General features: G+C 37.7%; 3 protein-coding genes across 3 annotated transcripts in view; all 3 read right to left on the reverse strand.

The window, feature by feature from the left end:
• The window catches only part of aqp1a.2 (aquaporin 1a (Colton blood group), tandem duplicate 2), a 3377-nt gene extending 1248 nt beyond the window's left edge, over positions 1-2129 (reverse strand). Inside the window, exons 1-3 of the mRNA XM_027134223.2 lie at positions 1753-2129; positions 329-493; positions 165-245 (exon numbers count right to left, since the gene is read on the reverse strand). Of these exons, the coding sequence (XP_026990024.2) occupies positions 165-245; positions 329-493; positions 1753-2118 (612 nt within the window). The 5' untranslated portion in view covers positions 2119-2129. The remainder of the gene's footprint in view (positions 1-164; positions 246-328; positions 494-1752) is intronic.
• Positions 2130-6081: 3952 nt separating this feature from the next.
• Positions 6082-8149, reverse strand: LOC113635002 (aquaporin-1-like). Its single transcript, XM_027134224.2, has 4 exons — positions 7750-8149; positions 6872-7033; positions 6689-6769; positions 6082-6319 (listed from the first exon to the last, which is right to left on the reverse strand). Exons 1-4 carry the CDS (start codon positions 8113-8115, stop codon positions 6128-6130), a joined length of 801 nt encoding a protein of 266 aa, XP_026990025.1. The 5' UTR covers positions 8116-8149; the 3' UTR covers positions 6082-6127.
• Positions 8150-11163: 3014 nt separating this feature from the next.
• The window catches only part of LOC113635038 (aquaporin FA-CHIP-like), a 5716-nt gene continuing 1879 nt past the window's right edge, over positions 11164-15000 (reverse strand). The window contains exons 3-4 of the mRNA XM_027134265.2: positions 14099-14179; positions 11164-11985 (exon numbers count right to left, since the gene is read on the reverse strand). Coding sequence (XP_026990066.1) covers positions 11806-11985; positions 14099-14179 — 261 coding nt within the window. The 3' untranslated portion in view covers positions 11164-11805. The remainder of the gene's footprint in view (positions 11986-14098; positions 14180-15000) is intronic.

The raw sequence follows: 15000 nt of genomic DNA on the forward strand, positions 1-15000 counted from the left end.
GGGAAGATCTTGATCTGACGGTGTTTTAATGACGGCTGATGAAGGTCGTTATACGGTGATGGTGTTTGCTGGTGTTTAATGGTGAAGGTTTGTTAGATGTCTGTGTTTTAATTAAGATTATTCTGTGAGAAAGTGAAGAACGTGTCTGAGAAGCCTGGACTCACCCAATGCTTCTTAAAGGACTTCATAATGACAGCAGGTCCGAAGGAGCGAGCAGGATTGATGCCGCAGCCCGTGTAGCTGATCTGGAGATGGTTGTGAGGTTAAGATTCAGAAAGGAAGACCATGTCCAGAAGAACCTCTAAAAAAAGGTCTGGAGCTTGCTTACCGCCACCAGGTGTCCCAAACCCACGGACAGTCCGATGGCGAGCGGCGCCGATCCCTTCACGTCGCTCCGGCGGCTGTCCGTCGCGGCTAAGACACACAACACCAGCTGGAAGGTGGCCAGGAACTCCACCCCGAACGCTTTACCCTGAGTCATATTCTCAGCAACCTGAGAACGGTGATGAATTGAACACCATTAAAACTGTGAAAAAAGTGTTTCTTGTTCAAACATTTTTGCACGAGATGACCAGATTGCGTGCTTGTAAAGATGATGTGATTTTGAAAGAACTCTCTGCTTGTTACTCCGAATGAATTCCAAATTAATTTCAGGGCTAAAATTAACAAACCATCTCGAGCGACCAGACGTGTAACAGACAAGAGGAGATGACACTACACGATGGTTTTTTTTTTTTTTTTGCAAGCAAGAGCTTCAGCAGAATTTTCTAGTCGGTGCAACTTAGAAATACAGAAATGATCCAAACTTTATTTCTGCATGTTTTTGATCCCATTTTTTTTACAACAACAACAACAAAAAAAATATCTGAATTCCAGTGTAAACATCCTAAGCAGAGTGAAGTCTGTAGAATTGCTGGCATTTTTAAAAAAATCTTTGGATTGAAGAATATTTGATTTCCTACGGAAGCGTATTGCTTTTCACTTGAGGAAAAAAAAATCTACTCTGTTTTTCTGAATTAACGAGTTAATTATCTCAGAATAATGAGATATTTTTCATAAAAAAAAATTATTTGTTCTGTTTTTCTGAATTAATGAGATCCCTCAAAATCCTGTCAGGAGCTCTATTTTAGGTGGATTGCATGGAAGTAAACATGTACCGCCTTTCAAGTTTAAGGGATCTCGGTAATTCAGAAAAACATTTCAAAATCATTTTTTTCATGAAGATTATTCTCATAATTCTTAGATAATTAGCTCATTGATTCATAAAAACAGAGTGAAAAAAATGTTTTTCAAAAAAAAAAATCTCTCATAATTAAGTCGTTAATTCAGAAAAACAGAGTAGATTTTTTTCCCTCAAGTGAATGCAATACGCTTACGTAATTTCCTGACATGAAAAGATTAAATTTTTTTAAATAATTCTAAAAGAAACAAAAATGTAGAATTTTATATTTTTGTACCCGCTAAGAAAAAATATTAAAAATGAAAAAAAAATTATATAAAAATAAATCAAATTAAATATTTAAAACATAATATTTCTAAATTATCAACAGTTCAAAACACATTGCTATGAAAGTTCAAATAAAACCCCAGAAGTGAATATCAGAACAGGACTATTGTAATTTTATCAGTGATGGGAAACGAGTTCATACTGATTTTCTAGTTTCTGTCGTTAACCTGAAGGTGTTTGTGTTAGCATGTGAAAAAACTCCAGTTGAGATCGTTTTAAATGGAGAGGACAGTTTGCTCACTCACCACGTTGAGCCCCAGAGCCTTGACATCTTTAGGACGAATACCATAAACGATTCCGCTGGCCAGGACCGCTCCTAACATCTGGGCTAAAATGTATAAAAGAGCTCGAAGAGCACTGATCTGGCAGCTGACCAGCAGTCCCACAGTGATGGCCGGATTCAGATGAGCTCCGCTAACGTGGCCCAAACTCTGAGCCAGCGTAGCGATGGCCAGCCCAAACGCTAACGCTACCTTTACTTCCTGATCGGGACCTTCGTGCTCCGAAGTACCGATGGCAGACGCTATGCCTATAAAAACGAAAAGCGTCATTCCGATAAACTCTGCGGTCACGGCTCGCCAAAGGGCACCGGTCCTGAGCTCCTTCACCATGATGAGTTTTCTGTCCGTTACTGACACACTACTAGCTAAGCAGATGTTTATAAACTATGGGTGGGTGGTGGCTAAGACAGGAAGCTAGTTTTAACAGCCACAGAAAGATGATAAAAATTGACAGAAAACTGGTTAGAGCTTTAGGTCTGAGAAGGACAACTTGAAAACAAATGCCTGTTTTTATGAAGATGGTATTTTACACACTATACATATTCACATCCACACCATGTCTTCATGGAGCTGCTTATATTGGGACATTGTCAAGATGGAACAAAGATTAAGCCTCTACCAGTCAGGGGTACACACCGTTTTGGCCATGCAGTGTAAATTTCGGCCATGCGGTGTAGATGGCTTTTATCTTATGCACCAGGTGTCAGGGACGCGGGGATAAAAACAGACCCAAATGTGGGGTAGCTAAAATAAACAGGGTTTTTTAACTAAAGAACACAGAACAGGAACACAGAGTCAAGACAAGATGGCAACAACAGACAACAGAGGGCGGAATCCTGCTCAATCGCTGCTCAAGGCAACGCGGCTCAACTAAATCCTAATAACAATTAGACACACGAGGAACACGTGTGCAGAGGCGAGGAAGAAGAGACAAGGGCGGGGCAGACATGTGACACCAAACAAACAAAAGCATGCGGCCAAAATCCGGGACGAGTCCTGACACCAGGTAGCTTTCCTTGGGTCTTTAATTGAAACCAATGAGGTGACGATAACCCTGAAACTCAAACACTGTGAACTGTGGCTACTGTAATAACCACTATAGTTATAATTAATGATGCTAACATCATGGGTAAAGATCTGCTCACATCATCCATCAGTGTGATCTGGAAACCAACAGCAAGTTTAGTTTATGTTTCTGTCACCACTACAGGATCTGGACCCTGATGTTGGATTATTATTGGTGGATTTTATACAGGGGTCATAACGGCACTCACTTATAATGGTGCTAAATCTGACCAGGGGCCTGTTTCAGAAAGGAGGTTAAGTGAAAACGCTGAGTATTTTAACCCTGAAATGAGGGAAACTCTGGGTTTTCAGTTACAGAAAGGGAGGTATGTTAAAGCAGGTTAAGTCAAGACTGTTTCTGAAAGAGAGGTAACTTATACTCAGAGTCAGTTACCATAGTAACTGACTCTGTGAACCTATCCTGGTCAGGAGCAGGTTTTCTTTGGTAAACCCAGAGTTTCTTTTGGTCTCCTCCCCTTTTTTAAAGAGGAAGCGATGTTTAAACACCTCATTCATTGCACACATTTCAGTTACACAGATAGTGTCAAAGGGAATGAAATGTCATTTACATTTATATCGGGAGAGGATTTTGAGGCCCAGAGTGGATTTTTTTGTCACATCCCTATGCATTTTTATTTGAGCAGTTCCGTTTTTCTTTACAGTCAATAAGATACATACAGGGGGGGGGGCACGGTGGCTTAGTGGTTAGCACGTTCTCCTCACACCTCCAGGGTTGGGGGTTCGATTCCCGCCTCCGCCTTGTGTGTGTGGAGTTTGCATGTTCTCCCCGTGCCTCGGGGGTTTCCTCCGGGTACTCCGGTTTCCTCCCCCGGTCCAAAGACATGCATGGTAGGTTGATTGGCATCTCTGGAAAATTGTCCGTAGTGTGTGAGTGTGTGAGTGAATGAAAGTGTGTGTGTCCTGTGATGGGTTGGCACTCCATCCAGGGTGTATCCTGCCTCGATGCCCCATGAGGCCTGAGATAGGCACAGGCTCCCCGTGACCCGAGATGTTCGGATAAGCGGTAGGAAATGAATGAATGAATGAAAGATACATTCATAATCTCATCCATCCTTACATCAGAAACATCAGCCATGGCGGCCGTGCTCTTACATCCGAGCTGATGCTTTTGCGTTGCCTTACTTTTCTTTGCAAATGTTAGTTTTGTGTATAACATCGGGGATATTAGTAAGGCTACTGTTTTCAGAGCGGTCAGGAAAGTGTGCCTCGCTCTTAAGCACTTTCTGACATTTTTGTGTTATTTCCTGATAAAATAAAATACTGTTCTTCAGGTTTCACCTCTGATATTATAACAGTTGGGAATTTACTCTAAAATAGTTCTTAATTACTAACTACAAATTACATCTTCAACAAGTCTAATTAGATTAATGTAATAATTACTAGCTCTAGAATGTATTGGTAAACTTACTAATTTGGTCTACTAAAATGGTCTACTTACTTATTCATTACTTTTTAAATCACAAATCAACATCAACCACTTGAACAATAAGGATAGACAAGAAACTGCACTCCTAATGCTTTCAAGTAAACAATATACAATTGCATTAATTATCCTTGAATTTACCAAAGTGTGTAACTAGAGGGAGAAGTTTACATAAAAAATATACCTTTTTTTATAATAATAATTATATATATATATATATATATAAATATTTAATACACCTTTTAAAATTTTATGTTAAATCCACTATTGTTTTATACAGCAGTGTTGCTTTTTTTTACGTGTTCGTGTTCTCCATATGCTTGCATAAGCACTTCCAGTTCTACTGGTGAGAAATATGCAGACTTTTTTCTTTTTTGTCTGACGCGTTATATCTGCGTTCCATTGATAATGGCTTTTTTTGGTTGTGGTGCTCGCGCTTAACTCTGAGTTAGTTAATTTAGAGTTGATAAAACTAACTCTTTTCAGCTGTTCTGTAATCGTCAACTCAGAGTTCAAGTTTAAACTCAGTGTTGGTTGAACCTCCTTTCTGAAACTGGCCCCTGCTCCGAGAGCACAGATGCAGAGCAAAAGCACAAGATTGGATTTATCCTGGGTTCCTGTTGAGGAAAAACATAAGATTTTCTCAAAACAAAAAAAAAAAGATTAACAGGCAAGTAAATAAATGACTTTAGCTGGACTGAGTGAAGGAGACGTTGAATAGTCATTGGCTGCAACTGCTTGTTTTTTAAAAATCAATTCTTAAAATTGTAGCTTGCACCAAATTATAAGTCGACAGCACTGTAAGCACTGCTTTAATTTCACTGTACTCCGTATAGGGACAATAAAATAATCTTGACTCGTTTGTCCTAATCATCTGAAACTCTGGAGAACTCAAGCTGGAGTTCTTCCGTTTCCTGCAGTGAAGAGCTACAGACCCCAGAGTCGTTCACGTATACTTGACCATCTCATTGCAGCTATACGGTGCACATAGAAGCACTTCTCTATTTTTTGGAAGAACTTTCTTGGAAGTTTGTGTTTTTAGCCTGAAGGGAAATAAATCCTCAAGCACCGCAATTCTTCTGATTTTATCCTGGACATCCCATTAGTAATTTGAACTGCATTTAGAATCAACTAAATAACCTTCAGAAGTGACATCACTTTGTGATTATGAATATTACATTTGAATAGATTGAGAGCCTGAGGCATGTTTCTCCAAAACTTCAGTTACATCATAATCCAATTGTGTAAATGATGTTGTGCTTAACTGGAATTTTACAGTAAGCATCTGCTACTTCCTCAAACCAAGAGAAACATTATCCTTATTTCGGTCATTAGCATTCATGCATGCCATTTACCTCATGTCGATAATGGCCTACAGAAACAGAGGGCAACAATATAACCACTACATTGTTTTCTAAAGTGCATTACCTTCTCGTTTGTGAAAGCGTCAGCTGTCTGATGAGAACTAAAGTCTTTCATGTAGTTTGATAATCTGATTTCCTTTGCTAATGGAAACATGAACGTTAAGATATTTGGCTGGCCAAATCAAAACACCTTCACTTAAGAGAAGAAAACAGAAATTTGCAAAGACAGAAAAATTTATACATTTACATACAATCACATCAGGAGTAAACAGCTGGACTAAACCCAGAACTGCTGGCTGATGCAAGCCTTTAGGATGTGGAGCATCACAGAAACTTTACCAAGAGCAGGACCAATGGTGTTGACTTCTGAACATTTCATCATGCCACATATTGAAGAAAAAACCAGGACAGAACACGTGATTGACAGTTACAGGTTTATTTTCCAGAAGTTTGAAAACAGACCATTTCATGGTTTCTCCCACTGAGCTGCCGGAGCACCACCACCCTCAAGCAGGGGTTCGGTTTCTGCATCTGAAGCCTCAGCACCATGACACAAAATCCTCAGCCGGCCAGCGATGTCTGAACCTCTGGGAAACAGGACAAAGTCATATAGGAGCGCTGCAACAACACCACCACACAGCGGTCCTGCCCAAAACACCTGGAGATGAAGATGCAAGAGAAGAATTAATGGGAGAATACAGAGGGTTTGGTTTATAAAACATTCATCCTGCATTGATCTGAAGGGTAATTGTGAGGAAAAAGATTTCCTTTATACACAAGACACCCATCTTAAATCAAGACCAACAGCTTATTGGTTTTTAAATATTACATACAAGGCTTCTGTAACCAGACCAGACACAAACCCAACAGCAGCTATCGTTTCTATAGTAACCACCCATTCACAAGGATGTGTACAGTGGAAGCACCACATGTTCCTTATCCAAATATCCATTAAGAAAAATCTAAAAAGTGTGCTTCAACCATGTTAACAATTGCAGTTATGTTATGTACAAGCAAGTTTGCTAACCCAGTGGTTCTCAAACTCCACCAACACCAGAGCTGGACCAAACGATCGAGCAGGGTTGAGTCCACAGCCAGTGTAACTAATCTGTGTGCAAAATACATTAGATTAAAGCCAAGCAATGATAATGTTTTGACTCACATTTAGGAAGCTTTTAAGGAAAAAAAAACAAAAACCCCAACCACTTACTCCTGCAAGGTGACCCATAACCACAGAGAGGCCGACCACAAACGGAGCTGAACCAGCAATGTTGTTCCGCCTTTTATCCGTCGTTGCTAGGAAGCACAGCACCAGCTGAAGTGTGAGGAGAAACTCAATCCCGAAGCCTTGTCCTGGGCTGACACCATTCAGCTGCAGAACAAATGAAGGCAACATCATTAGCATTTTAACCAGTGCTGGGATTTTGCAGGATGTCTTTCCTCACATGGAGGGCTACAGGGGATGTTTACTGATAGCATACAGTTAACCTTAGAGTGCTGGGTAGCTTTTAAACACAAGGAATGGATGTGCACTTTAAAGCCTAAGTTTTTAAAAAACAAGCCATTTTCAGTGAGCTGTAGCCACCAAGTGTGACTACAGGAATAACAAATGGAATGAGATGGTGGAAATTTATTTATTAGAATAAAATAAATAAGTTAGCAAGTGTGGCTCAGGTATGTTCATTTAGTAGTAAAGGTTGGGTTGTGAAGCTTATAAGCTTAGATCATTAAGTGGAATGATCAAAATTAGTTTGATCAGGTTTGGAGGAGAATTATAATAAGGGTACAGGAGCAAGCCACTGTAATGGGCAGAACATCTAGTTAAATAAGCATCAAGTTCAATGGAGAATGAAAGTTAGGGTGAAGATAAAGAGGAGGCTTCGGGTGGCCTTTTTCAGCTAACCTTACAGTCAGTATGTACACGACCATGCTAAAGCTTCAATAACTTCAATAAGCTTCTTTGTCTCCATTATTAAAAAACAGTCTATCCTTTCTCCTGTTTCTCTCAGTCCAAGCCCTTCAACCATCACAGACATTAAATAAGACAACATCATTAGGTTATTTCATTTCATGACAAGACCTACTCACCTTATTCAGCCCAAGTGAATCCACCACTGATGGTCTTACTCCCAGAACAATGCCACTAGCAATCACAGCCCCAGTTACCTGTGCCACAATGTACCACATTGCCCTGCACACACTCATCTGGCAGCTAACCAGCATTCCAAGCGTGATTGCTGGGTTTAGATGACCTCCACTGACATGGCACAAACTCTGAACCAAAACAGCAACAGCTAGCCCAAATGCTAATGCAACCTTTACTTCCTGGTCTGGGTAGCTCCTGTTCCCATTTCCAATTGCTGCAGAAATACCAGTAAAGACAAACATGGTTGTCCCAATTAATTCAGCAAGGACAGCCCTCCAAAAGCCCAACATCTTTAGCTCCTTCATCATGGACTAAACCAGTAGCTTAACCAACTCTCCTACAAGCAGACGGCGGCTTCTAGTATTTAAACGATTTCCTGTGGTCACGTCACTCAGTCTTAATTGGTCTGGCATTTTGATTGGCTAAACAATTTGTATATCTTTCAAGTCACTCTCAGTGAATCTGGCTTTTCTTGTGACTGAAATAAAGAAATAATTACCATTTCATGTATATATATTTGTAGGAATGAAAATTGCTAAATTAAAAAAAAATCCAATTATTAACTATTTGAATAGAAATATAAATCTAAATCACAAACCCTTGTCGTTAATAATAATTTATTTCAAAAGTTATTTTATCAAATATCCTAAAAACAAAGTGCTTTGGTATAATTAAGCGCTCCAGGTAGATCTCGAAGACTTTGGGTACCTTGATGCCCAAAAACGCCTGAGATAGGCACAGGCTCCCCGTGACCCGAGAAGTTCAGATAAGTGGTAGAAAATGAATGAATGAATGAATGAATGAATGAATGAATGAATGAATGAATATAAATATAATAAGTACAAATCCAACCAAATGAACTTAGTAAATAGCAAGTAGCACGAAGTGTGTATTCAGGAATAGTGTTCTTCAATGGTATTTAATGGTTCCTTGTATATTTTAGGGTTCTTGGCCTCATAAAAAACCTTCCTTCAAAATTCGGGTTTCCTTCTGTGTGAATTTAAACATATCAGCACTGAAGAGGACATGATGATGTCACACACCCTGTAGGAAATCCGATATAATCTTTCCATAATTCAGTAATCAATTTTCTGCAGTCATTTATTAGATGACTGAACACCATAATCATGGTTAACTTTAGCAGTGAGCAGAAACTCAGGCATCTGAGCACTGTATTCATAAACAACACACTGATCCCTGAGTTTCATTACCGGGGCAAATTCCCATCAAGACCTATAAGTGTGAGTCATCTGCATACGACTGAACTGAAGAAATATTCCTGCAGATTTACACAGTATCTGTGTCACTAACAACTCTGAGCCACGTTCACACCCTGGATGCAACACACTGGATGTTAATGACTGGACATGATTCATTGCTACATGATAGTGATGTCATAAGTCTCTGCTTAGACACATAAAGTGTTGTTTTTTAAGTTCATTCACTTTGTAAAGGCAAACCATCTTCTGCTTCTTTCTCCTGCTAAACATGCTAGCTTGCTAACTTGTACTAGCTAGCACTTAGTCTGTACTCATTAATGGTTCATTCTTGCAAAGTTTCTGTGCTTTCCACAGAATGCGAGTCCCTACTTAATGTTGGTCATTTTGAGAAACATCCCTCGACTTGATCCGTCACATAAGGAATGTTAAGTAATAAATTCAGGGCTGGATGATTTTCCTAGAAACCATTTACATGTCTGTTGCCTGCTTCATTAAACTCATCAGCTAAAACTAATCAAAACAATGTTTACCGTGTTCGTTCATCTGCTAAATGGCTCCAGATTGCTTAATTGTACCGAGTTAAAGGTCAGAATTCCATCTGTTTCATGTACTGTGATTACGTCCACATGATTCTGCCATGTCCTTCATCCACGTCCTTGGATGGATTCCAGAAGTTTTACACTATAAACCTTGGTCCTTGATACACTCACTCTCACTCTCACATCATTTTCTACCGCTTATCCGAACTACCTCAGGTCACGGGGAGCCTGTGCCTATCCCAGGCGTCATCGGGCATCAGGTCCTTGATACACTCCTAGAAAATTGGCTTCTATAGAGGTTCTTTAAGGGGTTCCTGGGGTAATTAAGGGTTCTACATAGTACCCAATTCTGGTGCGGAAGCACTGTTGTTTATAATTACATAGACCCTAAGTAACAAGCTTGGCTAGACAATTATCCTTAATATCAGTAAATGTCTGGTACAGTCTCTAAATTATACCAATTAAAAAAAGCAAGGAGCAATCTGTGTGGTCCAAGCTCTTTTTGCAAAAAATCCCCTTTTCATAATTACAGCTTTTGGAAGTTGGGATCAGGTTGGGAGGCTGGCACCCCTGGGACAGAGAGGGTTAACGGTCTTGCTCATGGACCCAGCAGTAGCGGCTTGACAGCACTGGAGCTTGAACCATAAACTTCTAATGACCAACCTAGAGAATTAACCACTTAAGCCACCACTGCCACAAGGCATTAACAAGGACTAAACCTGTGATCTTTGGTTTATATGCCCAGCACCTTTCTACTTGGCCATTATGTCTGAGAAAGCTAATCACTAATTTGACAAACAAATGTGACACTTTAAGCATGAACAAAAAGTGAATGTTAATAGATTAGAAAGTGACATAAAGATTTCAGGCATTCAGACAAACGGAAGACTATTCATAGCCTGTTTCCTTCCTTTGGGTTCATTAGAGTCAGACATATCAAACAGGGCTTGTAATAATACACACAAGTGTCTCACATACAGTACACACTTGTGGAACACACTACAGTACTAATAAACATTTGGTGTTTAAGTTAAGTTCTTTTCCTGCTTGACCCATTCTCTTTTCCTGAGAGGAATCTAAACAGGAAGTCGAAAGAATTATCTAAAGTGGTGTATCCAATTCTCCATCCTATTGACTGCGGAGAAACTGCCGGCAGGACGATGTTTTATCCTCGCCTGTTGGGTCCTGGTGTCTGACCCTGAGCTCCTGTTACCTCCACAAAACCCTCGATGGTTTCAGAGGTGATGTCTCACCTCATGGCTGACTTCCTTCGGGAAGGAGTTCCATTACACCGTACACAGACAGAAGTGTCCGAGGCAGTGTTTCTGTCAGTGCCTTGTTAAGATTCAAGTGTGTGTTAGAGCAGGAAAACACTGAACTTTACATGTGAGGAGGGAATAAAGAGAAGACCGAAGACTGTAGATGTTACATCGTTTTTATGTTCCTACTCTAACTCTAACTTCTGTAGGTTCTGGAATATTTTGTCGATTTTGTGTGAGTGGAAATATTACTCTGAAATATCAGACTTGTTTGCGCTATGATCTGATGATATCTCATTTGGTCGAATAATAAATAAAAAACTAACAAAGCACAAGAGTAACTTTAGGTCATTTTATTTATTTACGTACAAAAAAAGTGAAGGAAACGAAATTCATAGTGCTCGGGTTATTCAAGTACAAAACGTAAAACAATACAATCATTTACATAGAAAAAAAATACTGTTTACAAAAAAAAAAAAAAACTACTGAAGAAAATTATGTTTCTTCAAAAAAAAAAAATCAGGTACATACGAAAAGCAGGAATTGAAAAAGTGAGAGAAATAAAACTAAACTACAAAATATGAAATTACATTTTGCTGTGACAAAAAAAGGAATTTGTCAGAAAACTAAGAGATATTTACAGGTAATGTAAGTTTTTAGAGTATGATACACTCGAGAACTGAACACGAATCACGTGACGTTTTTAATTACAGCTCCTCTTTTGTGGCTAGTTGGTTTGCACACTGATTTGCTTGACTTGCTTATTAATCTCTCACGCTTTTTTGTTCCAGTGTTTGGAATTTAAATGGACGCTAAGGTAATTAGAAGGTCCCAGGAATGCGTTACGGGAAAATCTAAAGTACGATTTCATTTTCAAAAATTTAAATCAAAATCAGGGTTTTGACCACAGAAAAATATAAATCATCTCATTCGAGACTTATTGTCCAGTGACAGGAACAATAAAGACTCGTGTTTCTTCATCACTTCGACAACATCTCCACAACCGGCAGGTCGTCCCGCCCGTTGACCTCGTAATCGGTCGGCGGTCCAGACACCAGCACTCGCAGGCGGTCTGGAAAATCTGCCATCTTTGGGTAAAGCAGGAAGTCGTAGATGAGTGCAGCGGCCACACCCCCACACATCGGCCCCACCCAGTAAACCTACAACAAATAAAATAAAGATATAACAATATGAATAACTGTGCTTCATTAGCATAGGCTCAGTATGGTGTGTTTTGATTGGCTGTTGGCAGAGTTGATGAGAAGACATACGTGTTATATCTGACACTGGAGACTCCTTCCATCGATGTAACATAAATATTTCCCTATGTTTTGTGAATCCTATCCTTATTTGTTGGCATTACAAATAATTGCCTCCTCTATAAACTACATGATATTCTAAAGCTAAAACAAAACCAGCACCAATAAGATCATGTGCCAGGTCAGAGCCAGAGCAGTAACATCCCAGTAACATCCCAGTGCTGAGACATTCACTATGGTGCTCATCTAAAAATTTTAGACGTAGAAAAATGTTTTGTAGATTTTCAACATGGAATGACTGACAGATGTGTAGATTTATTTTGAACTCTGTGACATTTAATGAGCTTCAGGAAGCTCCGCCCACTTCTCCACCAGAGCTCACGTCTTAAATTTCTGTCATGGGGAACGTTTAGAGTCTTTTACTGTACAGTATTTATTTACATAAAACACTTACGACTGGAAAGTGGAATGCAAAAAGGGTCAAAATGGCAGAGCGACGACGTGGTGGTCGAATGAGGACAGAACGTGGGCAGAAGTGACAAAATCCTCACAAATGGTTCAATGCAAGCTGGGGGTCATGTGACAGACATTTTTATCACTTTCTCTTTTTATCTCTTTTATAAAGAGTTATAACACTTTTACACTTTATACAAGACTTATAACACTTAATTTAAATGTGAATAAATATAATGAAAAAAAATATATATATATTCACAGACCAGTAGGAACATGTTAGAAATGGAATCAAGGTTTAAGAATTGTTTTTAAGCTTCTTGTGTCATCTTGTGTCCGATATTAGCTTCTAGTACCTGTTAGCTATGTTAGCAACATTAACCTCGTAGCTCAGGTGTGAAACTGAAGACAGACAGTTAGCATGTCGCTGCTAATCCCACCATTTTGGACTTTATCCTGTGGCTTGTTGAGGTAAATCGATGTCAGTTTGCTAATCGCTGGTCTATGGCAACAAATTAACTCTCACTTGATAACTTTTAGCATTTCTGTATGTTTTTTAAATAATAAATTCTGACCGGTTTATGATTAACACGTGTACACAGTCAGTGTGTAAGATGATCAATCATGGTCATGTGACCTTTTACATTGTGTTCAACTGTAAATGTTTTACTTTAACGCCTGATTCTGCTTTTCAATATTAACAATTCACACACACACACACACACACACACACACACACACACACACACACACACACACACACACACACACACACACACACACACACAAACTGATCTAGTTTTACTTCCTGATGGTTATTTGTGTTTAATATCATATGTGGATTTATGCAGCACACTAATCTCATATGCTAACTGATTAGCTGACTAGCTAGCAGGATAAAATTGCTACATTGCTAAATTAAAACATGCTAAATTGCTAATGGACTTATTGTATAGTATAATATTATAGTAATAATATTTAAAAATCTATATATAAAATCAACACATAAAGCTTCTGGTTAGTAAAATAATGTTTTGATTTCTTTAAGATTTTTAAAAAAAATTTTTGTTATAAATTCTGAAAAATGTTAAATGTTAAAAATAAATCCTAGTATGTAAAGTGATTAGTAAGTGATTAGTCTAAAAATACCTCGACAAGAACACAAATAACTAATAATAAAATAATAAATAAATAAATAATAAAATAATAAAAAATAAAACAAAATAATAGTAAAATAATAGTAAAATAACAATAAAAAATAATAAAAATAAATAAATAATAAAATAAAATAACAATAAATAATAAATGCAGATAAAATGTAAAAAAAAGAAGAAAAAGAAAAAAATAGTTTAATTTAATAAAAAAAAAAATCTAATAATAAATAAAGAATGATAAGAATTCCAAATAGAGTAACATGCTGAAAAACTGAAAATCAGTACAGAGTGTGGGGTAAAATCCCGAAATGAAAAACTTAAATAAGAAAACAGATAAAATGGATCAATTTCTTCAGCTTCTGTACAAAATAAGAAGGAAGAGAGCGAGTTCTGTGGCGTTTTCTTACCCAGTGGTCGGTGAAGTCGCTGGTGATGAGGGCAGGGCCGAAGGACCGAGCCGGGTTAATGCCACATCCTGTGAAGCTGATCTGAGAAACAAAGAGGAGAAGAAAGAGAGGGATGAATGATGGATGAGTGTGAGCTGGGACCAAGAATCTCAGCATGAGGAATTAAAAACAAACAAACAAACAAAAATACACAATGTTCTGTACCTTAGTACAGTGTGGTTTTAGCTCCACCCACTTTTACAGTTCAACAATATAAAATGCTCTCTGAGCGTTTGTTTTTTACCTTTAATCACAGTTTACTGTAACTCCGCCTCTTTAGGCCACACCCATAATGAGTCAATGTGGAATATTACCTTATATGGCCATTGACCAACAGACTTGTAGCTTGTAACTTTGAGATGAAATGTTTAAATATAACCCCTAAGGTTCTTTATAGTTTTTTTTATTTATTTAAAAATAAGTTTGCAGCATTTAATGGTCAATTTTAAAGATCTTTTGAGTCATTAATTTACATGTTTACATTAGAATCATATCTCTAGATCTAAACCTGAATAATGAATTACACAGAAATTAATTTATTAACAATAATATATTTACATTTTTTTTATTTAATTAATTAAAAATTCATTTGATTATATTTTAAAAAATATTTTATAATATATATATATTTTTTTTCATTAATTTTAACAATATTATAAAAGCAAACTTAATAAAATATTAATTTTGTTTCCAGATAAATGTTCTAGTGAAATTAATATCATCTGAATATGAACAAAAAGTTTATTTATTTTTTTTTTTATAGATTTATACATGAATACTTAGTTTTGAATTAGATTTCATTTTTTTTTTTTAATTATGTATTATAACATATTTAAGTTGAGAAATGTCAGGCAAATTTATAG

This window comes from Tachysurus fulvidraco, chromosome 1 (assembly GCF_022655615.1).
Source record: "Tachysurus fulvidraco isolate hzauxx_2018 chromosome 1, HZAU_PFXX_2.0, whole genome shotgun sequence".
NCBI classification, from domain to species: domain Eukaryota; kingdom Metazoa; phylum Chordata; class Actinopteri; order Siluriformes; family Bagridae; genus Tachysurus; species Tachysurus fulvidraco.